This window comes from Scyliorhinus torazame, chromosome 18, assembly GCF_047496885.1.
Source record: "Scyliorhinus torazame isolate Kashiwa2021f chromosome 18, sScyTor2.1, whole genome shotgun sequence".
Lineage (NCBI taxonomy): Eukaryota > Metazoa > Chordata > Chondrichthyes > Carcharhiniformes > Scyliorhinidae > Scyliorhinus > Scyliorhinus torazame.
The window spans coordinates 110,827,835-110,854,838 of NC_092724.1; the positions used below are offsets into that span (position 1 = coordinate 110,827,835).

The 27,004-nt window shown below is 44.8% G+C and overlaps 1 protein-coding gene and 1 long non-coding RNA gene across 2 annotated transcripts in view; one reads left to right on the top strand and one right to left on the bottom strand.

Moving 5' to 3' along the window:
• The window catches only part of tbcd (tubulin folding cofactor D), a 375,176-nt gene extending 373,861 nt beyond the window's left edge, over positions 1-1,315 (top strand). Inside the window, 1 exon segment of the mRNA XM_072483144.1 lies at positions 810-1,315. Within this exon segment, the coding sequence (XP_072339245.1) occupies positions 810-830 (21 nt within the window). The 3' untranslated portion in view covers positions 831-1,315.
• A 990-nt stretch (positions 1,316-2,305) lies between these two features.
• LOC140394838 (uncharacterized) overlaps positions 2,306-27,004 on the bottom strand; it is a 75,529-nt gene continuing 50,830 nt past the window's right edge. Inside the window, exons 2-3 of the long non-coding RNA XR_011936030.1 lie at positions 9,361-9,673; positions 2,306-2,522 (exon numbers count right to left, since the gene is read on the bottom strand). This is a non-coding gene — a long non-coding RNA (uncharacterized lncRNA). The remainder of the gene's footprint in view (positions 2,523-9,360; positions 9,674-27,004) is intronic.

The following is a 27,004-nucleotide window of genomic DNA, read 5'->3' on the forward strand; positions in this document are numbered from 1 at the left end:
TTCAGCCTTTGCCGTTCGCCATTTTAAATCGGGACTTGGCCAACTCAGGTGGCTACAATAAGTGAAAACTTGTCCTTTTTTAGAAACAAGGTGAAATATAGCAATTTGCTCATTGAGCTGGCGTCTGCTGGGCCTCTGATAATGCCTGACATTTTCTAATTAGCAACTGCAGGAAAACAATTTCAATATTTAACAGGACTTATATTAAAAAAAACTTAGGGAGAGCACATTACCCAGGTACTCGCCAATCCTCTATAGTCTTACTATTGAGCTGTCTGCCACCTGTAACATGAGCTTGAAAGCTCGGAGGTAAATTGAAAGTGATGTTTTATAAATCGGCGCAACTGAGGGTTCAGGGCTCAACATCTGGGTGGTTATACTCCCATCCCTTTCCAATTGAGGTCAGGGTTCTTACCTGATGGGCACTGTTGGTCCACATTTCAGAGGCAGTGGCCCAGAAGCTGTCATAGCTGCTTTATGTTTTCGATATGCAGTCTGTTTGGTTCAATCCGGAATTAACTAGAAGTCCGGTATTCACTCGGATACCAAGATCATTTTGTATGAGTTGGTATTGAGAAGTTAATTTTGAGAGAATGTGTTGTACATTGGATTATTTTGTAGCAATGTTTACTTTATTGAATTTCTCCAGACCTAAATATGCTCAGTGGTCTGTTCAAATTTTGCCTTTAAAGCTTCGTACCAACCATTTTTAAAATAATTTTATATCTATTTATAAAATCAAAGAAATAATAGCTTCCCATTTATTTTGTTTGGATTGAGGATGTTTAATTTTTTCTTTGTGACCACAGCTGCACCAAGGCGTTCTATGATTGAAGGTTTGCCATGTGTCAGCACAGACAAGGGCATGCAGAGAGCTAAATGTGTGTTCAGTCTACTAGATGTCGGATGCCTTTCACAAACTGTTCCAATCTGGATGCCACTACAAAGCAAGCCGTGTAAGAAGATGACTGAAGAGCTGCTCAGCATGTGAAAATACACACAAATAAAGAGTAGACTGTGTTCAACCTCAGTATTCCCCTCCAGATGTTGTTCTTGATGTGGTTACCGATTTCCTTAAGATCCTACAGGGGGTAAAAATGCTGAATGAGTTAGATATGAATGCACTAACGTTAGCAAAATGTGTTTTTTAATGTCATGTTTAGATGTAACCCTTCACCCACAAGATGGCACCTTTGCTCCCTCAACATCCTTTACTTCATTCAGGTGGACTGTACAAGAACTAATGTTCTGTTTTGTACAATTAACCTGAACCTAAACATTCTTCAATAAAATCATGAGTTTTGCTTTTACTCTATTGGGCTGTGGTTGAAGCTTTATTTGAACAACTTTCGAACTCGTACCAAAAAAATGCAGTCAAAAATAAAGAGTTCCTTAAAGCCTGTCTACTACTCAAACATTGAAGTGGTAGAATTCAGACCCATGAATAATCTGCCCATGTGTAGACTGCTGATTTTTTGTATTTTTCCACCACAATAAAGCCTAATTCCATGGTGTTGCATATCTGCAAATCTAACATCAGTGACATACTTATTACTGTATCACTAGATCATCTTCAAACTGCAATTCAAAGCTGCTAAAGAAATCTGTTATTAAAGAAGCCAACTATTCCCATTACCAGAGGAGCATATTACTTGAGTAGTACAAAGTAATTTAACTTCATAGAATTGCAGAATTGTTACGACGCAGAACGAGGATATCCAGCCCATTATGTCTGCATTGCCTCGCCAAATGAGCATCATGATTTAGAGCCATTCTCCTGTCTTTACCCTGTACACTGGCACATTGCTTCTACTCAAGTAATCATTTAATGCCCTCTTAAATGCCTCGATTGAACCTGCTTCCACCACACTTCCAAGCCGTGCATTCCAGACCTGAACGACTCGGGAGAAGAAGTTTTTTTTCTCACATTGCGTTTGCTTCTTTTGCAAATCACTTTAACTCTGTGTCTTCTCCTTCTCGGTCCTTTTATGAGTGGGAGCAGCTTCTCCCTCTCTTCTCTCTCCTGCCCCCTCATGATTTTTAACAGCTCTATCAAATCTCCTCCTAGCTTACTTCTCTCCAAGGAGAACAGTCCCAACCTCTCTAATTTATCCTCATAACTGACATTTCTCGTCCCTCGAACCATTCTTTTTAACCCTCTGCTGCACTCTCTCCAATGCATTCACATCCTTCCTGTAGTGTGTACCCAGAAGTGTACACATTAGTGCAACTAGTATTCCAGAGACCAGAGTAATGATCTGGGGACCCGGGTTCGAACCCCACCACACCAGGTGGTGGAATTTAAACTCAATAAAATATCTAGAATTAAAAGTCTAATGATGGCCATGAAACCATTGTCGATTGTCGCAAAAAGCCATCTGGTTCACTCATGTACTTTCGGGAAGGAAATTTGCCATCCTTACCTGGTCTGGCCTACATGTGACTCCAGGCCCACGGCAATGTGCTTGACTCATAAATGCCCTCTGAAATAGACTGGCAAGCCACTCAGTTGTATTCAACCTCTACGAAAACAAAAAAGGAATGAAATCGGATGGACCACCCAGCATTGACCCAGGCACCGGAAACGACAACGACAAGCCCAGCCCTGTCGCCCCTGCAAAGACCACCTTACTAATATCTGGGGGCTTGTGCCAAAGTTGGGAGAGCTGTCTCACAGACTGGTCACGCAACAGCCTGACATAGTCATACTCACAGATAATACCTTCAGATTTGTGTACCATCTACAAGATGCACTGCAGTAATAACACACCAAGATTCTTTAGACAGCACCTTTCAAACCCATCTAGAAGGACAAAAGCAGCAGATACCTGGGAACTCACCTGGTGGTTCCCCTCCAAGTCACTCACCACCACTGACTTGGAAATATATCGCTGTTCCTTCACTGTCGCTGGGTCAAAATCCTGGGAACGCCCTCCTGAATAACACAGTAAGTATACCGACCACATGGACTGCAGTGGTTCAAGAACGCAGCTCACCACCATCTTCTGAAGGGCAACTCGGGATGGGCAAAAAATGCTGGTCTAACCAACTACGCCCACATCCCGTAAATGAATTTTTTAAAAAGCTGAGATCTAACTGGTGTCTTGTATAAGCTCAACATAACTGTACTCTTGTGCTCTATAACCCTATTAATAAAGCCCAGGGCACTGTTGCTTTATTAATTGCTCTCTCCACCTGTTCTGCCACCTCCAATAATCCTTGCACATATAAACCCAGGTCCCTCTGTTCCTGCACCCCCTTAAGAATTTTGTCCATTATTTAATATTGACTGTCCATATTCTTCCTACCAAAATGCATCACTTCACACTTCTAAACATTGAACTTGGTCAACCCATTCTGCCACTCCACCAACTCGTTTATGTAATTTTGAAGTTCTAAACTCCTCACAGTTTACGATGCTTCTAAGTTTTGTGTCACCTGCAAACTTTGAAATTGTTTCCTGCATAGAAAGATCTAGATCATTAATAATAGGATCCCAATAATGACCCTTGAGGAACTCTACTTCAAATCTTCCTCCAGCCTGAAAAATATCCATTGCCCATTACTTTCTCACTATACTTAACTTTAGTAAAGTAAGTAGTAATGCAAAAGTGGGAATGCAAGTTATGTGTGAGAATTAAGCCACCAGTCGTTTATATCGAAAGATTCCCCATATGCATAGTTTACTTTTAATGTCAGCTATAGATTCTAGAAGTACATTGTGATAACCATCGCGCATTGAATTATTCTGTAATTGGGAAAATGTTAAGAGCCCATTATAAAGGATGTAATAGCAGAGCATTTAGGCATACACAATATAATCAAGCAGAATCACCAGCATGGCTTCATCAAGGGAAAATCATGCCTGATAAATTTATTAAAATTCTTTGAGGTGTACAAGCAGAATAGATAATGGGGAACCAGTAGATATCAAATGCTTTTTGGAAATCCAAGTGTATTTCAGGTGCCGCACAAAAGGCTGCTTAATAAGGTAAGAGCGCATGGTGTTGGGGGTAGTTTATTAGTATGGCTATAGGACTGGTAACTAATAGAAGACGGAGAGTTACGATAAGAGGCCATTTTCAGGATGGCAACCTGTAACTAGTGGAGTACCACAGGGATCAGTGCTGGGGCCACAATTATTTGCAATGTATATCAGTGACCTGGACAGGGAAGTGGATGTACTATTGCCATGTTTGCAAGTTAGACAAAATTGGGTTGGAGGGGCAAAGAGTCTACAGTGGAATAAAAACTAGGCAGGTGGAATATAATGTAGGAAAATGTGAAGTTATGCAGTTTGGTAGGAAGAATAAAGGAGCGGAATATTATTTAAATGGAGAAAGCTGCAGCACAGAGGGATTTGGGGGTCCTTTGTACAAATCACAAAAAGCTAGCATGCAAGTGTGGGGGGTGTTCGGGAGCCTCGGGAGATCGGGACACTATTTAAAAATGGCATCCCGATCTCTTGCTACACTGAGGAGTTCTGATGAGCGGAGCTCTTTGGTGTACTAAACGGGGCTATCACATTCCCCACTCAGGCCCATTATTTAACGCGAGCTGCATTTTATAGCCATGTGTTTCTCGCCGCTTCAAGCGCCAGGAAACATGCGGTTAAACGCACTCGCTATGGGGCTTTGTTCCCATTTAGTTGAATCGTATCCATGGAATTGTGCACTTTCTGGGTCAGACTGGTTTGTTGACAGTCTTTTATAATTATCTTGTCATGGGCGGCACGTGGCACAATGGTTAGTACTGCTGCCTATGGCACTGAGGATCCGGGTTCGAATCCCGGCTCTGGGTCACTGTCCGTGTGGAGTTCGCACATTCTCCCTGTGTCTGCGTGGATTTCACCCCCACAACCTAAAGATGTGCAGGTTAGGTGGATTGGCCACGCTAAATTGCCCCTTAATTGGAAAAAAAAATAATTGGGTACTCTAAATTTTTTTTTAAAATAATTATCTTGCCATTAATGCTGTCAGTTACTGGAATTAACTTTCTGTAGCGAGTTAAAGTTCAAATGCAGCAACTTCATGGAACTCACGCAGGCTGGTTATGTGCAAGATGCCTTATTGTGAAGCTTTCCAATGAATTTAATACAATTCATGGTGTATCTACCCCTTCCTCACCCCAAGAAACTGGCAAATGTGGCAATGCCATTTTTCCAGAAAAGTTTGACCCAACATCTTAAGCTGTCACATTAGTTGTCTTATAAGGATAGGTCAAACAGGTTGGACCTATACTCTTTCGAGTTTACAAGACTGAGAGGTGATCTTATTGAAACATAAGATTCTGAGGGTGCTTGACAGGGTGAGTACTGAGAGGATGTTTCCCCTGGGGGAGGAATCTAGAACTGGGGCCACAGGTTAAAATAACGGCCTCCCGTTTAGGGTGGAGATGAGGAGGACTTTCTTCTCTCAGAGGGCCGATAGCCTTTAGAATTCTCTGCTACAGAGAGCAGTGGATGTAGGGTAATTGAATAAATTCAAGGCTGAATCAGGCAGATTCTTGATCTATAAAGAGTCTGGGATTTTGGAGGGCACATAGGAAAGTGGAGTTAAGGCCTCAGCCAGATCTTGTTGAATGTTGGAGCAGGCTTGGGGGGGCTAAATGGCATGATCTGTTTGAGCTGCACGCAGAAAAATACTTTTCATTCTACCTCGGTACATGTGACAATAAACAAATCCAATCCAATCTATTTTTAAAAATCTTATGTGCTAACGAGAGCATTTCCCTTGTAATTAGGGAAAAATATTTTTCATTGTAAATTTTGTTTGGTCGATGTTAGTGAAAAAAGCCACAACATTAGTAGGTTAACTGCCAATACTAATTAAAGGCATATTCTTCTTTTAATTTATAGTTGGCTGCTATGATTACTGGATAATTTTGCCAGTTGGAAGATTGTTCACAAGTAATTATAGGGATGTTTTCTATAGAGATGTTTTTCTCTCATTCAGACGTTAAAGAGAAAAGTATTATAGGAAATCAACTCCTCATTCAAGTGGAATAATGTACAATTTATACATTGGGTTTTTCGTGGCAAAGGAACAGAATTGATTTACTTCATAAAAACTGTTTGCCCTCCACTCCTAGAGTTCTATTATGGTTTTTTTCTTCATGAGGAGCATCATGCAACAATGCGGAGATTTACAAAATACTTGAGGAGTTCTGCGGTATAACTTGCATAATGTGTCATCAGCTTCTCATGTAGCAACACATTGTTATGTGAAAATCTTATGAGGAAAGGCTGATGGACTTGAGGTTGTTTTCGTTGGAGAGAAGAAGGTTAAGAGGAGACTTAATAGAGGCATACAAAATGATCAGGGGGTTAGATAGGGTGGACAGTGAGAGCCTTCTCCCGCGGATGGAAATGGCTGGCACGAGGGGACATAGCTTTAAACTGAGGGGTAATAGATATAGGACAGAGGTCAGAGGTAGGTTCTTTACGCAAAGAGTAGTGAGGCCGTGGAATGCCCTACCTGCTACAGTAGTGAACTCGCCAACATTGAGGGCATTTAAAAGTTTATTGGATAAACATATGGATGATAATGGCATAGTGTAGGTTAGATGGCTTTTGTTTTGGTGCAACATCGTGGGCCGAAGGGCCTGTACTGCGCTGTATTGTTCTATGTTCTATGTTCTATATGTCTGAGTGGCACGCTGTGAACTCTGTGCTCTGAGCTATCTCCTGGTGGAATGAGCGGGAACTGTGGTGTTCCCTGTTTTATAGTACATGTGCTCTCACTGGTGATTGGCTGTGATGTGTGTGTGTTGGTTGGTTGGTCCAACTACCTGTCCATCAGTGTGTGTGTGATTGCACCATGATATGCTGATGTGGATATCATGACAGTGTTGATCTCGTTACTCTTGTTGCATACTGCTTCTCTGCACCAGGCACCTTCCCATGTAAATAGCTTAGTTCTCATGTACATAGTCCTGTAAATATGTCTTCGCACCCCACACCTAGTTAGGAACATTATCACCTCACATTATTTATTGCCACAAACATACATTTTTTTTATAAAAGGGGGGATGTAATAATATACACCAGTATATCATGGTGCAGACACACACGCTGATGGAAACACAGCAAGACCAATCAACACACATATGGATGATAATGGCATAGTGTAGGTTAGATGGCTTTTGTTTTGGTGCAACATCGTGGGCCGAAGGGCCTGTACTGCGCTGTATCGTTCTATGTTCTATGTTGTATTGTATCTAATAGTGCTCAGTATTTGTACATTAGTAGGTTCACAGACAAGAAAGATCCAGGTTTGCTCCCTGGCCTATGCTGTGAGCTAATTTCAGCTGCCACTTGTACTGCAGTCTGCCTAACTGCCCACAGTTGGGGAGCAGAAATATTGCCAATCTTTTTGCTCTTGATCCCTGTCAAGAGACCCCTGTTTAAAATGTTTGAACTTTGGGTGGAAACATGTTTGTGTTTGGCTGTGGAGCCATTCTTAGTCAAATAGCCAGCTGGCGTAGACCACGATGACATATAAATAATTGCTGGTAGGGTGATGCAGTGGTTAGCACTGCTGCCTCAGCAAAGTGTCCGAAATATATCAGGAGATGAGAGAGGAGGGGGAGGCGTGCTGGTAGAGGAGCTGAAGGGAAAATGGGAAGAAGAGCTGGGGGAGGAGATTGAGGAGGGTCTGTGGGCTGTTGCCCTAAGTAGGGTAAATTCCTCTTCCTCGTGTGCCAGGCTTAGCCTGATACAATTCAAGGTTCTACACAGAGCACACATGACGGGAGCGAGGCTGAGCAGGTTCTTCGGGGTGGAGGACAGGTGCGGGGGAAGCCCGGCGAACCACACACATGTTTTGGTCGTGTCCGGCACTGGGTGAGTACTGGAGGGGAGTGGCAAGAGTGATTTCAAAGGTGGTGAAGGTCCGGGTCAAGCCAGGTTGGGGGTTAGCTATATTTGGGGTAGCGGATGAGCCGGGAGTGCAGGAGGCGAAAGAGGCCGATATTCTGGCCTTTGCGTCCCTGGTAGCCCGGCGAAGGATCTTACTCATGTCGAAGATAGTGAAACCCCCCGGCGTGGAGGCCTGGACAAACGATATGACAGGGTTCATAAAACTGGAACGGATGAAGTTTGCGTTGAGAGGATTGGTTCAGGGGTTCTCCAGGCGGTGGCAACCGTTCCTTGACTATCTCGCGGAACGTTCAGGGAAAATAGATCGTCAGCAGCCCGGGGGGGGGGGCAACCTGTTTTGCTCTGGTTGGGGTGGGGGGGGCGGGGTGGAGAGCACTATTTTTTGTTACTTTGTTAGATTACTATTTTATTTAAATTATGTTATCAGTTATTGTGTTATCTTTTTTGTTGATTTGTAAGGTGGAAAAATTGTGTTTGAAAACTTTAATAAAATATATATATGTTTAAAAAAGCACTGCTGCTCACGGCATCGAGGACCTGGGTTCGATCCTGGCTCTGGGTCACTGTCCTGTGGAGTTTGCACATTCTCCCCGTGTCTGCGTGGGTCTCACCCCCACAAGCCTAAAGATGTGCAGGCTAGGCAGATTGGACATGCTAAATTGCCCCTTAATTGGGGAAAAAAACGAATTGGGTACTCTAAATTTATGATAAATAAATATTTGATACCATAGTCCAACTGGGGCTCATGGAACTGTAATCTGACCAGGAGTGAACGCCTTCAAGAGAAGGGGAAAACTGACGATCACTAAGTACCTACTCATTAAGAGACCTGATGATTGCAGGATTCAATTCCAAATGCAGAACAAAATCAGACGAGGGGTGGGAGAATGTCACAGGTGACCTTCCAATCTTAAAAACTGGATAAAAACAAATGACTGTGAATGCTGGAATCTGAAAATGCTAGAAAATCTCAGCAGGTCTGGCAGTATCTGTCGAGAGAGAAAAGAGCTAACGTTTCGAGTCCAGATGACCCATCGTGAGAGCTTTGACAAAGGGTCATCTGGACTCAAAACATTAGCTCTTTTCTCTCCCTATAGATGCTGCCAGACCTGCTGAGATTTTCCAGCATTTTCTCTTCGGTTCCAATCTTAAAAGATGTTTTTTAAATTGCCTCGTAACCCCACTTTACTATTCGTGTGAGCCCACTCGCAGGCTGTGAAATTTATTATTTGAAACTAAACAATGACGATTGAATCTTCCAGTCTGTCACGTAAATTAATTGGGATGGTGGAAGCAATTTTGTTTGCCGACCTTATCTTCATTCAAAATCTATGACTTTTCCTCCCTTTCAAAAACACCAAAAGCTTTTTGAAAGATTCCAGAATTTTTTCTGCCTAAACTCCTGCAGGCATTTAGTTTACTCCACCCAACACAATTGCTTCTGAACATCAGTTCTACATATGTCCTTCCTTAATTTATACCTTTTGTTCACTTGTTCTGAATCTTGAAACAGTGCTCCAGACAAACTTTTTCTCCTCCAAGCATTTTCTGTACCTTTATGAAATGGCTTATTTATCTCCTTCCAGGTTGATGAGTTCAGTCATAATTTTTTTCTCGTTGGAATTTCTGTAGAAAGTAATCAGGTTACCTTTTGTGCAAGAGTTGGAGTGTTCTTGTTGAAAAATTAGAAAGATGAAAAAGATCCGCAGTTCCAGACCAGGTACATGGCCAAGTCTACATTAAGTGGCTCCTCAATGTTGGCTTGAACTATTTTGTTCATTCATTATTTTCAACCTAAAGTAGAGAGGAAATCACTTTGATTAATTTTAGAAATATGAAGTGACCATTCTCATGTTGCATGAAACCTCTGTTTTGGGTCACTTGCTTGATTGTTTTAACTTTAAGCATATTCAATCAAAAGCAATTATTTGCTTCCAGGGCTCAGCGTGCGGGGATGGGGTTCGTGTGTGTGCTTTCAGAGCTATGAGAGGGTGAGAACAGGAGGAGAGCAATTACTACACATGCGCCAGTTTCTAAGGCCTAAATTATGTTTTTTAAAAACAGCATCCTGGATGCATGTAACCTGGGACACTGGGCTCATTTATGGGATAATACTCTAAAGTAAGTGAGAGTTGGTCACCCTGGGTAAAAGTGGCATTCAAACCTTTGCATCCTGAGGGTCTCACCACTGTATTGTGCATGTATTAATGCCGGAAGCATTCTCAAAGACTTGCTTTGCTGGGTAATAAATATTTCCAGAACTCTGACCTCGCCCTAGCAACTGTCTGAGGCTGAACCAGACAGTACTCAGTCTTGGTGTCCATTCGGCACATTGAGTCTGCATCGACCCTCCAAACGAGCACTATACTTAGACTCACTCCCCCGCCCTATCCCGGTAAAGCCCCACATTGATCATGGCCAATTCACCTAAGCTGCACATCTTTGGACTGTGGGAGGAAACCCACACAGACACGGGGAGAACTCCAGGGTGACAGTCACCCAAGGCCAGAATCGAACCTGGGTCCCTGACCCTGTGAGGCAGCACTGCCAACCACTATGCCACCGTGCCGTGTTATATTTGGCCCTTAGAAGAGCTTCTAATCACACAACTGTGCATCACTAAGACTGCCTATTTTGACTTCTGTAACATCACCCAGATCTGCCACTGCCTCAACTCATCTGCTGCTGCAACCCTCATCCATGCCTTTGTTACCTCTATTCCTGGCTATTCCAATCTCCTTCTTGTTGGCATCCTATACTCTGTCCTCCATAAACGTGAAGTCTATCAAGACTGCAGTGACCGCACTAAGTCCTGTTCACTCATCAATCTTGTGATCATTGACCTATGTTGGCTCCTGGCTAAGCAACTCCTCAATTTTAAAATGTTCATTTTTTATTTAAAATCCTTCCCATGACTTCATCCCTCCCTCTCTCTCTCTAACCTCTTCCAGCCCTACAACCTTCATGATCTCCTATTCTGACCTCTTGTGATTCCCCAATTTTTATCACTCTGCCATTGAAAGCTGTGCCTTCAGCTGTCTGGGTCCTAAGCTCTGGAATTCCCTCCCTAAATCTTTCTGCTTCTCAGCCCTCCCTTTCTTCCATTAAGTTGCTCCTTCAAACCTACCTCTCGGACCAAATTTTTGGTTATCTGCCCAATATTTCTTTATAGCTCGGTGTCAAGTATTGTTAAAATTTTCCTATGAAGTGCCTCGGGGGAGGGGGGGGGGAATAATATATTAAAGATGTTATATAAATACAAGTTTTTGTTGTCAGAAATAGGCCGCGTGATCACAATTCAAAGAAGCTTATTGGGTGTTCAGAAAGTAGCTTTCAGAGAGTAATCTTCAGATTCCAAAGTGCGTGAGCCCCCTGTTGATTTGAAGAATACAGAGATGCTTTGACACTAATTCGCTCATGGGTACAATGAGCATTTGGTGGTGCAAATACACCATTGTCGGGTTTGTCTTGTCAGATATTGCTGCAGGGTGGACTATCGCAGCAATCCAGAGATCACCGCCAGCTTCAAATCAAGATTTCCTGGGGTGGTGGGGGGGGGGGGAGGGGGTGCACATGCTGAGAGGGTCCTAATCAAAGTCTTTAAAAATTGCGTATAGTTTTGATAAGCATGCATATGGGGAGAATGTTTCCTTTTGTGGTAGAACATACCTAGAGGCCATCAAGAATGAGCTGGTCCCTAAGAAATCGAATAGCGAATTCAAAAGGATATTTACCCAGAGCAGTGAGAATGTGGAGTTCAATACCACAGAATCATTTAAGGGGAAACCTGATTAGCATACAAGGGAGAAGAGAATAGAAGGTTACAATGATAGATTTAGAAATTCCTGTGTTCTTCTTGGGCAGTTCCTCAGGGTCGAGGATGACTCGCTTCCACTCCGAGGAAGTAGGTTCTGCAGTGGCTGAATGGTCCAATCCTGGATTCGCAGGCTCTGCCACTGGTTTTGCAGGTGGTGTTTGATGAGGTGGGGGTGTGGGAAGCTCTGGATTCTGCGCTCTCTTTCTGCTGTTTACGCTTGCCCTCTGCGTGCTCCACTCTACAGCACTCGAGGTGATTGGTGTCTTCGCAGATGCTTCTTCTCCAGTTTATGCGTTCGAAGGCAAGTGATTCCCACGTGTCAATGGGGATGTTGTATTTATTTAGGGAGGCTTTCAGAGTGTCCTTGCAGCGTTTCCTCTGCCCCCCGAGTGATCTCTTGTCATTGCGGAGCTCGGAGTAGCGCACTTTTTTTTGGACTCTTGTGTCAGGCATGCGGGCAATGTGGCCTGCCCATCACAGCTGTCCGAGCATGACCAGTGCCTTGATACTGCATGGGTTTCCTCATAGTGCTCCGATTTCCTCCCACAGTCCAAAGATGTGCGGGTTAGGTGGATTGGCCATGCTAAATTGCCCTTCGTGTCCAAAAAATGTTAAATGGGGGTTACGAGGCTAGGGTAGATACGTGGGCTTCAGTAGGGTGCTCTTTGTAAGGGCCGGTGCATACTCGATGGACCGAATAGCCTTCTACACTAAATTCTATGACTCTATGCTGGGGATATTGGCCTGGGAGAGGATGCTCACGTTGGATCTGTCAATCCTATCCTGTCAGTGGATTTGCAGGATTTTGCGGAGGCAGTGTTGGTGATCTCTCTCCTGGGATTTGAGGTGTCTGCTGCACATTGTTCACGTTTCTGATGCATACAGGAAGGCAGGGACAACGGCTGCTCTTAGTGCATGTGCTTTGGTGCTGGGTTTGAGGCCTCTGTCTTCGAACACAGTGTTCCTCAGGCATCCGAGGACTGCACTGGCGAATTGGAGTCGATGTTGGGTTTTGTCTTCAATGTCTGCTCGTACTGAGAGGAGGTTCCCGAGGTATGGGAAATGATCCATGTTATCCAAGGGCTCACCATGGATCTTGATGGTCAGGGGGCAGCTTTGTGTGGCAAGAGCGGACTGTACGCCTGCAGCAATTTTCTATATATTATATCGTTCACCAACATTGTCTGGAGCTCGAGTCCTGCAATTGGGATTGATAGTTAACGTTTCAAATCTATATGACCCTTCTACAGGATTCAAAACATTAACCCTGTTTCTCTTTCCACAGATGCTACCAGACCCGCTGAGTTTGTCCAGCATCTTCTGTTCTTTTTTTTAGATGCAATACAATAATGGCTTTTAAAACTTCTATAAACCTTAGTGAAGTCCCAGGGAGGTCAGGACTTTCAATTTCAATATCAGAAACCCAAAAGAAGACAGCACCATTATCTCAAGAAGCATTAAATTGTAAGATAATTTAGTAAGTCAACAAAAAAATTACTGGATGAACATATAATTCTCATCATCTTCACGGCATATGGTATACATCGCTTCAGATAACCAGAATCTGGTGGCTTTGCAGCTCTCGTGTAATTAGAGGACACTCCAGTTGAAAGGATAAGCACCATAGAGTATCAAAGGAAAAACATCTGAGGATGATGTCTTGTGAAGAATGTGAAGCATCCTCTACTGACTGTGTATTGACCGTGTGTAGTACATGGTTTCAATGTAGATTCCTCAAACAGCTTATAGATTCTTTCTGAAAGAAATAGGACAAATTAATGTTTCTGAAATGGAAATAAATGTTTATTAATAGAAAGTCTCCTGACTGAAAACTTAAGTCTTCCAGTTTTAATGAAGTGGAGTTAGCATGCCCAAATGTAGCTTCTGCAACTTTTGTGCATCGCACATTTGAGGTCGTCATAAAACTTCAAGGATTTTTTTGAAAACCTCATTTCTTTCAACAGTAACCATAAAAATCTGGACTGAATATTTTCTTGCCACACCTGTTTTTCATATATCTGGTCTTTAGATGTCCATGCAAAGCTTTTAGGAATTAAATTCCTCTTTTAAAACACAAAAGTTGCACATGTCTGTCTCCAGTGGTGAAAATATGGTGAGGGCTATTCTCTAAATAGCCCTCCTTCCAATTGATGTGGAATAGGTCAACTGATTATCAGAAGTAAAGTTGAATATTGCTGAAAAGAAAGACGTTACCAAAGCTTTTCATCTTGCACTCGTCAGGACAAATGCAAATTTCACAACAATTTATACTACATGAGAAAAGAGTGCTGATTGGTGGGCAAGTTGACTCCGGCCGAGGCATTGCCATGAAGAAAATTAATGAGGAACTATAGGTTCTCCAATCTCCCGAGTAATTCAAAAAAGATACAGGACTTTAACATATTCCTTTTTGTAGAGAATGGGTCCCTGTGTATACAATACAGTGACTGTGTGGCATTTTCCACTCGGTTATCCATTTTGGTCAGAAACATAAAAAGGCAACTTATGATCTCAATGGAGAGAAACTTCCAAATGTTTTGGTGCAGAGGGATTTGTCTGGGTGTCCTTGTGCATGGATCACAGAAAACTAGCACACAGGAACAGCAGATAATAAGGAAGGTAAATTGAATTTTTGCATTTATGGCTAAAGGAATAGCGTATAAAAGTAGGGAAGTATTGCTGCAACTGTACAAGGCATTGGTGAGACTGCGCCTGGAGTACAGTGTACGGTTTTGGTCCCCTTGTGGAAGGTTGTAGTTGCATTGAAGGCAGTTCAGAGGAGGTTCACGAGATTGTTTCCAGAGATGAGGGGTTTGTCTTATGAAGAGAGATTGAGCAGTTTAGGCCTATACTCTCGAGAATTTAAAAGAATGAGAGGATATTTCATTGAGGTATATAAGATGATAAAAGGTATTGACAAAGTAGATGGGACAATCTAGAACGAGAGGTTATAGTTTTAGGATAAGGGGGAGCAGATTTAAAACAGAGATGAGGAGAAATTGGTGTTCTCAAAGGGCTGTGAATCTGTAGAATTTGCTACTCCAGAGTGTGGTGGACGGCGGGATATTGTGTAAATTTAAGGAGGAGACAGACAGTTTTGTAATTAGTAATGAGTTGAAGGGTTGTGGAGAATGGGAAGGAAAGTGGAGTTGAGGCCAAGATGAGATCAGCCATGATCGTGTGCTGGAGGGGCTGGACTGCCTTATGTTCTTAGGATGCTGCCATCAATTCAAAAACAATTAGTGTGATGCCAGGTATGTAGGCTGTACCTCCCAGCAACTGGTTGATCAAATCAACAGCATATCCCTTTGGTTATTTGTAATGGATAGAGTACAGATTGTGTTCCACCACCCACGCTTGCAAAACCCAAATCAAAATGTCTACTGTTAGACCTGATTCTGCAATTGGGCAGCATTTACTGAACAATCCTGAGTGTGTGAATAATTACACTAACAACCAATTTAAGATAATCAGTTGTATCACAGCCCATTTACCCTTTTAGAAGCCACATATGTCCATTCATAGGGACCCGTTCTCTGCAAATAAAAGGAATATGCTCCAGCCTTGATCCTTTTTTGAATTATCCAGGAGCTTGGAGAGCCTATAGTTTCCTGTTGTTTTCACCATGGCAATACCTGGGCCAACCAGAGTTAACTTGTCAACCAGTCAGCGACATCTTTTCTCCTGTACAAATTGTTGTGATCATTTGAAATTTGGCATTCTTGCATTTGTCCTGATGAGTGCAAGATGAATAGCTTCGGCACCATGTCTCCCTTTTCCGCTATATTCAAGAAATAAAGCTGTGGGCACTCTGTACAATAACCTAGTTAACAGCAGTCAGCATGATTCAGATCCTGCCTGATCAATCATGTCATCTTTGAGGAAGTGCCAGTCCAATGGATTGTAATAGGCTTTAGAATATGATTTATTTTAGCTACCTAAATGGTTTAGAAAAACATCCACACAGAAGGTTATTGGGAAGTTAACTCTGGCCGGAGCATTGCCATGAAGAAAAGTAATGAGGAACTATAGGTTCTCCAATCTCCCGAATAATTCAAAAAAGGTACAGGACTTGAACATATTCCTTTTGTTTGGGACTGTGTGGCATTTTCCACTACTTAAGCATGTAGCCTTTTGGGGTAAACATTGGGAATGGATAAAGAACTGGTTAAAGGATAGGAAACTAATTCCCATCAGTGAAATTATATTGAAGTGAGGGGATAGACAGAGTGGGGTATCTCAGAGTGGGTAACACTCGGTGGTGTGATCACAATTTTTTTATCATTTGCATAAATGACCTAGATTTAGAATCTTCTAGAAAATGCCACACCTCACCAACCTGGCATAACTTTTTGAGAAAGATTGTAGGGTGGTGGACGCAGGTACTGTCGCCAGCTTGTCCTATATATTGTTTTTTTAAATCATTGACAAGATGCCACACAAAATTCTTCTTAATAACGTTGAGTCAGCTGGAATGATAGTAGACTTCATTGGAATTGGTTGCATTCTCAGAGAGAAAAGATTATTATTTCTGTATATGCATAGAAATCCAATGATGTTTGAGGCGGCACAGTGGCACAATAATTACCACTGGTGCCTCACAATTCCCCCATTTCGATTCCGGCCTTTGGTGACTGTCTGTGTGGAGTTTGCACGTTCTCTCCATGTCTGCGTGGGTTTCCTCCGAGTGCTCCGATTTCCTCCCACAGATGTGTGGGTGAGGTGGGGTTGTGGGGTTGCAGGGATAGGGCCTGTGTTGGTTGCTTCTTCTGCAATGTAGAGATTCTATGATTTGCAGGAGACACAATGTCAGCAAAAGCCTGACTTTTTCTTTTCACTCGGGGTTTGATTTGAAATCGAGGGGTATGACGATTTTAATGAGCAAACAAACGGGATTTGTGAGTGCGAAGGAGGTGAGGGATCCGGGTGGGAGATATGTGATTGTGAGTGGGTAAGGGAAGGGGCAATGTGTATGCCCCGAATTGGGGTGATGTGGGTTTTATGAGGGGGTTGCTGGCAGCAATCCTGGATTTGGCCACGCACCAGTTGATCATGGGAGGAGATTTTAACTGTGTCCTAGAGTCGAGGGTGGATAGATCGAGCCCCAGGTGGATGGGTAGGGTACAAATGACAAGGGAGCTGGGGGGGGGGGGGTGGGGGGTTTATGGAGAGGATGGGTATGGTGGACCCATGGCATTTATAGAACCCAGGGGGAAGGAATATTCCTTTTCACACATCTGTAAGGTGTATTCGAGGATTGACTACTTTGTAGTGAGTCGGGAGATTTTGGTTGGGGTGGAGGGGGCAGAGTATGCGGGGATAGTTATCTCGGCCCATGCGCCCCACTGGCTGGAGATTCGGATTAGATTGGGACGAGAGCAGAGGCCGGGCTGGAGGTTTGACTCAGGGTTGTTGGTGGATGGAGGTTTTTGTGATAAGGTGCGGTTGGCGATTAGGGATTATGTGGAGTTGAATCAGAATGGGGAGGTGTCGGCGGGTATTTTTTGGGAAGCACTGAAGGCAGTGGGCTGGGGAGAAATTATTTTGTTTACGGTTCGTGCGAATAAGGAAAGGAGGGTGGAACATGACCGTCTAATGAGTGAGATAGTGGAGGTGGACAGGGAATATTTAAGGGTGCCCACCGTGGAGGGATTGGTGAGGAGGAAAAAGTTGCTGGGGAAATTTGGCAGGCTGACAACGGGGAGGGCGGTAGGGCAACTGCGTAGGGCAAGAGGGGTGCAATACAAGTACGGGGAGAAGGCGAGCCGCATGCTGGCGCACCAGCTGCGGAGGCAGGCTGCGTCCAGGGAAATATTGAAGATCCGGACTAGGGCTGGTGATGTGGTGTCAGAGCCAGGGAAGATAAATGAGGCATTTAGAGAGTATTACCGGGGACTTTATGAAGCAGTCCCAGGAGGAGAGGAGGGGACATGGGGCGGTTTCTGGACGAGCTGGTATCTCCCCAGGTGGAGGAAGCAAAGAGGCAGGCGTTGGAGGAGCCCCTGGGGCTGAGGGAGGTGCTGGATAGTATCAGGGTTAGGGTTAGGGGTATGAAGTCGGGGAAGGCCCCAAGGCCGGTTGGGTACCCAGCGGAATTTTATAAAGAATTTGCGGCGGACCTGGCACCACGTCTGTTGGGGGCGTTTAATGAAGCACTGGAGAAGGGGGAGTTGCCGGAGACGATGAAGCAGGCAGTAATCACACTAATCCCCAAAAAAGGGAAGGATCCGGTGGAATGTGGGTCGTTTAGACCCATATCACTATTGAACACGGATGTGAAAGTATTGGCTAAGATGTTGGTGGGGAGGATGGAGGACTGTGTCCCGGGGGTGGTTGCAGAAGATCGAACAGGCTTCGCGCAGGGCAGGCTGCTCGCGAGTAATATAAGATGGCTGTTGAATGTGGTGATGAATCCATGGAGGCTCTGGCACCGGAGGTGGTGGAGTCCATGGACGCGGAGAAAGCATTTGATCGGGTGGAGTGGTGGTACTTGTTTGAAGTTTTGGGAAGGTTTGGGTTTGGGCCGAGATTTGTGGCATGGGTGCGGTTGCTCTGTGTGGCACCAAGGGCGAGGGTGAGGACGAATGGTATGAGCTCACAAAGCTTTGACTTACACAGGGGTACAAGGCAGGGGTGTCTGCTGTCGCCGCTGCTGTTTGCGCTGGCCATAGAGCCATTGGCGATGGCTCTCAGGAGGTCGGCAGAGTGGCAGGGGATAATGAGGGGACAGAGGGAGCCTCGGGTGTCGCTCTATGCCTGTGGTGATATGCAGCACTGTAAATACACAAGGGGTTAATGTAAATACACTAAGACTAAATAAATACTAGAGGGAGCACCAGAGACATCATGACATGCAGACATACAGCTAATGAACACATAGAATAGGACACGACCAATGGCCAGTCAAGACACCCAGAGGTGACACTACCACAAGGGGGCAACCCATATAAAAGGACAGGGCACACATACTCTTTCTCTTTCCACAGGCGACACTCCGAGACACAGGGGCAGATCAGAAACATCACACCCACCACATGGCTTAGAGCAGAATGGTTAGTTAGACTGAGTTACTATAGCAAGATTAGCAGGAGAGTCAAAGTCAAGTAGGGGAATTGTTAACTGTTCAATAAATGTGTTAAACCTATCTCCAAGTCCGAACCTTCCTTTGTCAGAGATACATCGAGGAAGCAGCTTATGCTGCATGAAGAAGCATAAGACAACAATGCCAATGACCTCTTGCTGTATGTTTCGGATCCGTTGGAGAGTATGGGAAGGATTATGGGCCTGTTGGGGAAGTTTGGAGGGTTCTCGGGCACAAGCTGAATGTAGGGAAAATGAGGTATTCCTGGTGAATGAACTGGCACAGCGGGCTAATTTAGGGGGGATGCCATTTACGATAGCGAGGGTTGGTTTAGTTATTTGGGGATTCAGGTAGCGAGGGAATGGACAGGGCTCCATAAGTGGAACTTAACGAAGCTGGTGGAGGAGGCCAGGGAGGATCTTGAGGTGGGGTACACTGCACTTAACGTTGGCAGGGAGGGTCCAAGTTATTTGCTGTAACCTACATTGATACAAGTTTGCATAAAAATGCATTTTTTTAACAAGCCTGACTGTGTTATGAGCTTCCTAGCAGTAATTCCACCAGTGATTAAAACACAAAGCTGCGACATTTCACAATAAGCGTTGTTACAGATTTATTTGTTAGTCTGTGTCAGCTCTCCAGTTGCATGACTTAATTTCTGAGAATTTGTGTGGCAAATGAATAGCCACTTGATTTCTCAGATTTACATTACTTAACCTATAAATGATAAATGGTGGACAGAATGAGCAGGTGCTGCAACATTTGTGTAGAAGTTCCAGTTAACAGGTCAGAGGGCTGAACCTTGTCTCAAACTGAAAGCTAAATACTAGATTTAACCTTATTTTCTACTATTACTATCCTGGCCACTACCTACTCTGTCATTACCAATGACGTTACGGAAAAAACAATACAAACTCGCATGCATGGCATTAGCAGAAATAAAAATGGCAAGTTTTTGCCAGAGATTTGCCCTTTGTCTTTTTCAACACTCATGCCTAATGGTTATACTAAAGTGTGGGTGCTATGATCCAATTAGAATCTTGTTGCCATTTTTAAGTGAGTCAGCCCTGCCAGAATTTGTTCACAGATTTGGGGACCTAATAAGGGTTAAGGCATATTGGTAAAAGTTAGTAGCAGATGATGCGTTGCCACTGTTCTCCCAATCTAAGTAATCTATTAGAATCATAGAATTTACAGGGCAGAAGGAGGCCATTCGGCCCAACAGGTCTGCACCGGCCCTTGGAAAGAGCACCCTATTTAAGTCCACGCCTCCACCCTATCCCCGTAACCCAGTAACCCCACCTAACCTTTTTGGAAACTGAGGGCAATTTAGCATGGCCAATCAGGGTGGCATGGTAGCACTGTGGTTAGCACTGCTGCTTCACAACACCAGCGTCCCAGGTTCGATTCCCGACTTGGGTCACTGTCTGTGCTGAGTCTGCACATTCTCCCCGTGTCTGCGTGAGTTTCCTCCGGGCACTCCGGTTTCCTCCCACAAGTCCCGAAAGGCGTGTTTGTTAGGTGAATTGGGCATTCTGAATTCTCCCTGCGTGTACCCGAACAGGCGCCGAAATGTGGCGATTTGGGGATTTTCACAGTCACTTCATTGCAGTGTTAATGTAAGCCTACTTGTGACAATAATAAAGATTATTATTATTATTATTAACCTGCACATCATTGTGACTGCGGGAGCAAACCAGCGCACCGGGAGGAAACCTACGCAAACACGGGGAGAGGGTGCAAACTCCACACAGACAGTGACCCGAGGCCGGAATTGAACCCGCATCCCTGGCGCTGTGAGGCAGCAGTGCTAACCACTGTGCCGCCTTGCCTTAAATGTCATTGCCGACTGCAATTAAATCATGGGGCTCTAAAAGTGCTAAAGCACCAAATATTTTAGGGCTGAGTTAGATTGTTTCTTGATTTTCGGCAGGAGCCGTGTCCAGGGGCCTGTCGTGAATGTATGGTTAACTTTAAAAACTTACCTTGCAGGAGAAGCAGCCTTCAGAGTTTCGGCGGGAGCAGTGTCCAGGGGCCTGTCGGGAAGTTAAGGTTAACTTTAAAAACTTATCTTTACAGCTGCAGGAAGTCGGCCGTGGGGATTTCTGGGAAGATTTGTTAGTACCTGTATATAAGTTGGGCGGTTGCTAAACCCGAGACAAGAAAAAGGAAGAGCTTACCTGATATTCACTCAACCCCTTAGGTTAGAGGAGGTGGAAGGGTGGGGGCTTGTAGTGTCCCCCACCCTTCCACCTCCTCTAACCTAAGGGGTTGAGTGAATATCAGATAAGCTCTTCCTTTTTCTTGTTTTATCTCGAGGGGATGGCAGGGAAGGCAGTACGATGTTCCTCCTGCAGAATGAGGTGAGGGACGCCGCCTGTGTCCCTGCCGATTTCATCTGTGGGAAGTGCACCCAGCTCCAGCTCCTCAAAAACCGTGTTAGGGAATTGGAGCTGGAGCTGGATGAACTTCGGATCATTCGGGAGGCAGAGGTGGTCATAGACAGAAGATTCAGGGATGTAGTAACTACGAAGAATAGAGATAGATGGGTGACATTGAGGGGCTGGGAGGAAGCAGTCAGTACAGGGATCCCCTGTGGTCATTCCCCTTAGTAACAGGTATACCGCTTTGGATACTGTTGGGGGGGGGAGGGGGCTTACCAGGGTTAAGCCATAGGGTACAGGTCTCTGGCACAGAGTCTGTCCCTGTTGCTCAGAAGGGAAGGGGGGGAGAGGAGTAGAGCATTAGTCATTGGAGACTCCATAGTTAGGGGGATAGATAGGAGATTCTGTGGGAACGAGAGAGACTGGCGTTTGGTGTGTTGCCTCCCAGGTGCCAGGGTCCGCGATGTCTCGGATCGTGTTTTCGGGATCCTTAAGGGGGAGGTGGAGCAGCCCCAAGTCGTGGTCCACATAGGTACCAACGACATAGGTAGGAAAGTGAATAGGGATGTACGGCAGGAATTCAGGGAGCTAGGGTGGAAACTTAGATCTTGGACAAACAGAGTTATTATCTCTGGGTTGTTACCCGTGCCACGTGCTAGCGAGACGGGGAATAGGGAGAGAGAGCAGTTGAACACGTGGCTACAGGAATGGTGCAGGAGGGAGGGTTTCAGATTGCTGGATAATTGGGGTTCATTCTGGGGTAGGTGGGACCTCTACAAATGGGATGGTCTACACCTGGACCAGAGGGGTACCAATATCCTGGGGGGGAAATTTACTAATGTTCTTCGGGAGGGTTTAAACTAGTCCAGCAGGGGATTGGGAACCTGAATTGTAGCTCCAGTATACAGGAGGTTGAGAGTAGTGAGGTCATGAGGAAGGTTTAAAAGTTGCAGGAGTGTACCGGCAGGCAGGAAGGTGGTTTAAAGTGTGTCTTCTTCAATGCCAGGAGCATCCTGAATAAGGTGGGTGAACTTGCGGCATGGGTTGGTACCTGGGACTTCGATGTTGTGGCCATTTCGGAGACATGGATAGAGCAGGGACAGGAATGGTTGTTGCAGGTGCTGGGGTTTAGGTATTTCAGTAAGCTCAAGGAAAGTGGTAAAAGAGGGGGAGGGGTGGCATTGTTAGTCAAGGACAGTATTACGGTGGCGGAAAGGACGTTTGATGAGGACTCGTCCACTGAGGTAGTATGGGCTGAGGTTAGAAACAGGAATGGAGAGGTCACCCTGTTAGGGGTTTTCTATAGGCCTCCGAACAGTTCCTGAGATGTGGAGGAAAGGATTGCAAAGATGATTCTGGATAGGAGCGAAAGTAACAGGGTAGTTGTTATGGGGGACTTTAACTTTCCAAATATTGACTGGAAACGGTATAGTTCGAGTACTTTAGATGGGTCCGTTTTTGTCCAATGTGTGCAGGAGGGTTTCCTGACACAGTATGTAGATAGGCCAACGAGAGGCGAAGCCATATTGGATTTGGTACTGGGTAATGAACCAGGACAGGTGTTACATTTGGAGGTAGGTGAGCACTTTGGTGATAGTGACCACAATTCGATTACGTTTACTTTAGTGATGGAATGGGATAGGTATATACCGCAGGGCAAGAGTTATATCTGGAGGAAAGGTAATTATGATGCGATGAGGCAAGACTTAGGATGCATCGGATGGAGAGGAAAACCGCAGGGGATGGGCACAATGGAAATGTGGAGCTTGTTCAAGGAACAGCTACTGCGTGTCCTTGATAAATATGTACCTGTCAGGCGGGGAGGAAGTGGTCGAGCGAGGGAACCGTGGTTTACTAAAGCAGTTGAAACACTTGTCAAGAGGAAGAAGGAGGCTTATGTAAAGATGAGACGTGAAGGTTCAGTTAGGGCGCTCGAGAGTTACAAGTTAGCTAGGAAGGACCTAAAGAGAGAGCTAAGAAGAGCCAGGAGGGGACATGAGAAGTCTTTGGCAGGTAGGATCAAGGATAACCCTAAAGCTTTCTATAGATATGTCAGGAAAAAAGAATGACTAGGGTAAGAGTAGGGCCGGTCAAGGACAGTAGTGGGAAGTTGTGCGTGGAGTCCGAGGAGATAGGAGAGGTGCTAAATGAATATTTTTCGTCAGTATTCACACAGGAAAAAGACAATGTTGTCGAGGAGAATACTGAGATACAGGCTACTAGACTAGAAGGGCTTGAGGTTCATAAGGAGGAGGTGTTAGCAATTCTGGAAAGTGTGAAAATAGATAAGTCCCCTGGGCCGGATGGGATTTATCCTAGGATTCTAGGGAAGCTAGGGAGGAGATTGCTGAGCCTTTGGCTTTGATCTTTAAGTCATCTTTGTCTACAGGAATAGTACCAGAAGACTGGAGGATAGCAAATGTTGTCCCCTTGTTCAAGAAGGGGAGTAGAGACAACCCCGGTAACTATAGACCAGTGAGCCTTACTTCTGTTGTGGGCAAAGTCTTGGAAAGGTTGATAAGAGATAGGATGTATAATCATCTGGAAAGGAATAATTTGATTAGAGATAGTCAACACGGTTTTGTGAAGGGTAGGTCGTGCCTCACAAACCTTATTGAGTTCTTTGAGAAGGTGACCAAGCAGGTGGATGAGGGTAAAGCAGTTGATGTGGTGTATGTGGATTTCAGTAAAGCGTTTGATAAGGTTCCCCACGGTAGGCTATTGCAGAAAATACGGAGGCATGGGATTCAGGGTGATTTAGCAGTTTGGATCTGAAATTGGTTCGCTGGAAGAAGACAAAGGGTGGTGGTTGATGGGAAATGTTCAGACTGGAGTCCAGTTACTAGTGGTGTACCACAAGGATCTGTTTTGGGGCCACTGCTGTTTGTCATTTTTATAAATGACCTGGAGGAGGGCGTAGAAGGATGGGTGAGTAAATTTGCAGATGACACTAAAGTCGGTGGAGTTGTGGACAGTGCGGAAGGATGTTACAAGTTACAGAGGGACACAGATAAGCTGCAGAGCTGGGCTGAAAGATGGCAAATGGAGTTTAATGCAGAAAAGTGTGAGGTGATTCATTTTGGAAGGAATAACAGGAAGACAGAATACTGGGCTAATGGTGAGATTCTTGGTAGTGTGGATGAGCAGAGAGATCTCGGTGTCCATGTACATAGATCCCTGAAAGTTGCCACCCAGGTGAAGAGGTTTGTTAAGAAGGCGTTCGGTGTGTTAGCTTTTATTGGTAGAGGGATTGAGTTTCAGAGCCATGAGGTCATGTTGCAGCTGTACAAAACTGTGGTGCGGCCGCATTTGGAGTATTGCGTGCAATTCTGGTCGCCGCATTATAGGAAGGATGTGGAAGCATTGGAAAGGGTGCAGAGGAGATTTACCAGAATGTTGCCTTGTATGGAGGGAAGATCTTATGAGGAAAGGCTGAGGGACTTGAGGCTGTTTTCGTTAGAGAGAAGAAGGTTAAGAGGTGACTTAATTGAGGCATACAAGATGATCAGAGGATTAGATAGGGTGGACAATGAGAGTCGTTTTCCTCGGATGGTGATGTCTAGCACGAGGGGACATAGCTTTAAATTGAGGGGAGATAGGTATAAGAGATGTCAGAGGTAGGTTCTTTACTCCGAGAGTAGTAAGGGCGTGGAATGCCCTGCCTGCAACAGTAGTGGACTCGCCAACACTAAGTCATTCAAATGGTCATTGGATAGACATATGGACGATAAGGGAATAGTGTAGATGGGCTTCAGAGCGGTTTCACAGGTCGGTGCAACATCGAGGGCCGAAGGGCCTGTACTGCGCTGTAATGTTCTATATGTTCTATTGACTGACAAGGGAGTCAAAGGGTATGTACCCGGAAAGTCGAGGCCACAATCAGACCAACCATGATCTTATCAAATGGCAGAGCATGCTCAAGGGGCCGAATGGTCTACTCCTGCTCCTAATTTGTCTGTTCATGAACGACTTCCAAAGGAATTTCCATCCTCCACACTTGCTGTAATTTACTTCACAGCATTACCATCGTTGAATATAATAAACAAATATAACACCAAGATGCAAAAAGGAGAAATTCCCTGGAAAAATAAACTAATGATGGAATTAAATGTAATTTTAAGTGATTTTCCGCCCCCCCCCCCCCCCCCCCCCCAAAAAAAACAGGTTCAGATTTAGGATCAAAGATCTGACATTTGTACATGGTGCGATTCAGCAGCTGCAGCGCCGAGAAACACCCAGCTCTTGGCCCTTTTGTTTGGCCTTGGGGAGATTCTCTCTGCTGAGGCTGCACTTAGAGGGATGAAGCTCGCCAACAGGAAAGGTTCCTCGCAGAACGGGGGAGGCCATTTTGACCTGCTGCCCCGATCTTTCCCCCTCCCCCTTTCAGGCCCTCCCTCTCTGTTTTTGTAGCCTCCTCACCCCCGAACCTTGGGGAGGCTCTCCGGGTAGCTCCTCTCCCATGGTCAAGGTCCCTCCCAGGCCTGACCCCTGGCAGTGCCAACCCAGGTACATTGACACTGCCACCCCGGACACTCTGGCAGTGCCCGTGTGGTACTGCGAGGGTGCCAGGCTGTCAGTGCCAGGGTGCTACCCTGCCCTGTCCCCGACCACCCGGTGGTCTCCAATGGCCTCTGAGAACCCCCAGGTGCCGTTACGACTGGTTCACGTTTGTGTGGATCAGTACTAAATGGCGTCCTGGTGAGATCTCCTAGGCATGGCCGGTGCATCCTGCAGACCACGATAAATCTGGCAAACATATATTTAAATAGCTCATTTAAATATGCTGATCTGGACCTCGCCAAATGAGAGTGACGCATCGAGAGATTCAACGGGCTCATTGCGGGGGCATCAATTCAGGCGTGACGCGGCTACTGAATTGCACCCATAATGTGTTTCACCACCACAGGACCTCCTGAAGTGGTATGCAAACATTGAAGTACTTTTTGTCAGGTAACTGATGTTAAAATGTAGAGAAACATAGCAGCCAGCTCATTCACAGCAAGATCTCACAAACAGCAAAGAGATAAACCATATATATATTCTGTTTTTTTGTCACGTTGAGGCAGGGCACCTAGGCGAAACTCCCGTGTTCTACTCCCAGTGGGATCAGTATAGCTAGCTTTTAGAATCCTCCTTCAGTAGGCCAGGAGGGTGGATTAGTCTTGCACCCATTTTAAATGAATGAGATGAGTTTCCAGTGCAAATCATCACTGGACAATGTGCAATGCGGTATGGGAATCTTCTTATCATAGTTTTACCCTCACAAGGAGCCTGATGATCTCCCTTAAATTGCAGTGATCAACAATTTGGTTTCAGGTCTAAGTGTGTCCGCAAACGTAACCCATTTTTTCCACCATGTGCCCCAGAGCAAACTCATAATTTCTCAACATATTTTGTAAAATATGCCTTGTGCCTTTGAGTCAAAACAACAGTGAAAATCTGGAGTTCTGAAGCTCATATTCCTGTTGAAAGGAAACTTGAATCTGCTTTGAAAGGTTTCCACTTTTTGCTTATGTTATACCGTTGTCGTCTCAGTTCGATTTGCTTTGTTCTGGAGAAACTATGTCACAGTATTTTTCACCACTGGCTGGGGTACTGCACCTCCTCTTCTGTTGAAAACATTAATTCAGCACTGGGCAGATGTCCCAGATACGGCACATCCAGGTTATTTGGGAGTAAAATACTGTGTCCATTGTTGGAGAGTAGCACAAATATTATGCGAGTGCTCTCGACGTGTTCCACTCTGAAATGTTTTGTTCTTTAGAAATCTATTCGGTGTCAATCTCTGAAGGGGAAATGTAATTCTTTCTGGTAATGTTTAATCTTAGATCTGCCTGGAATCG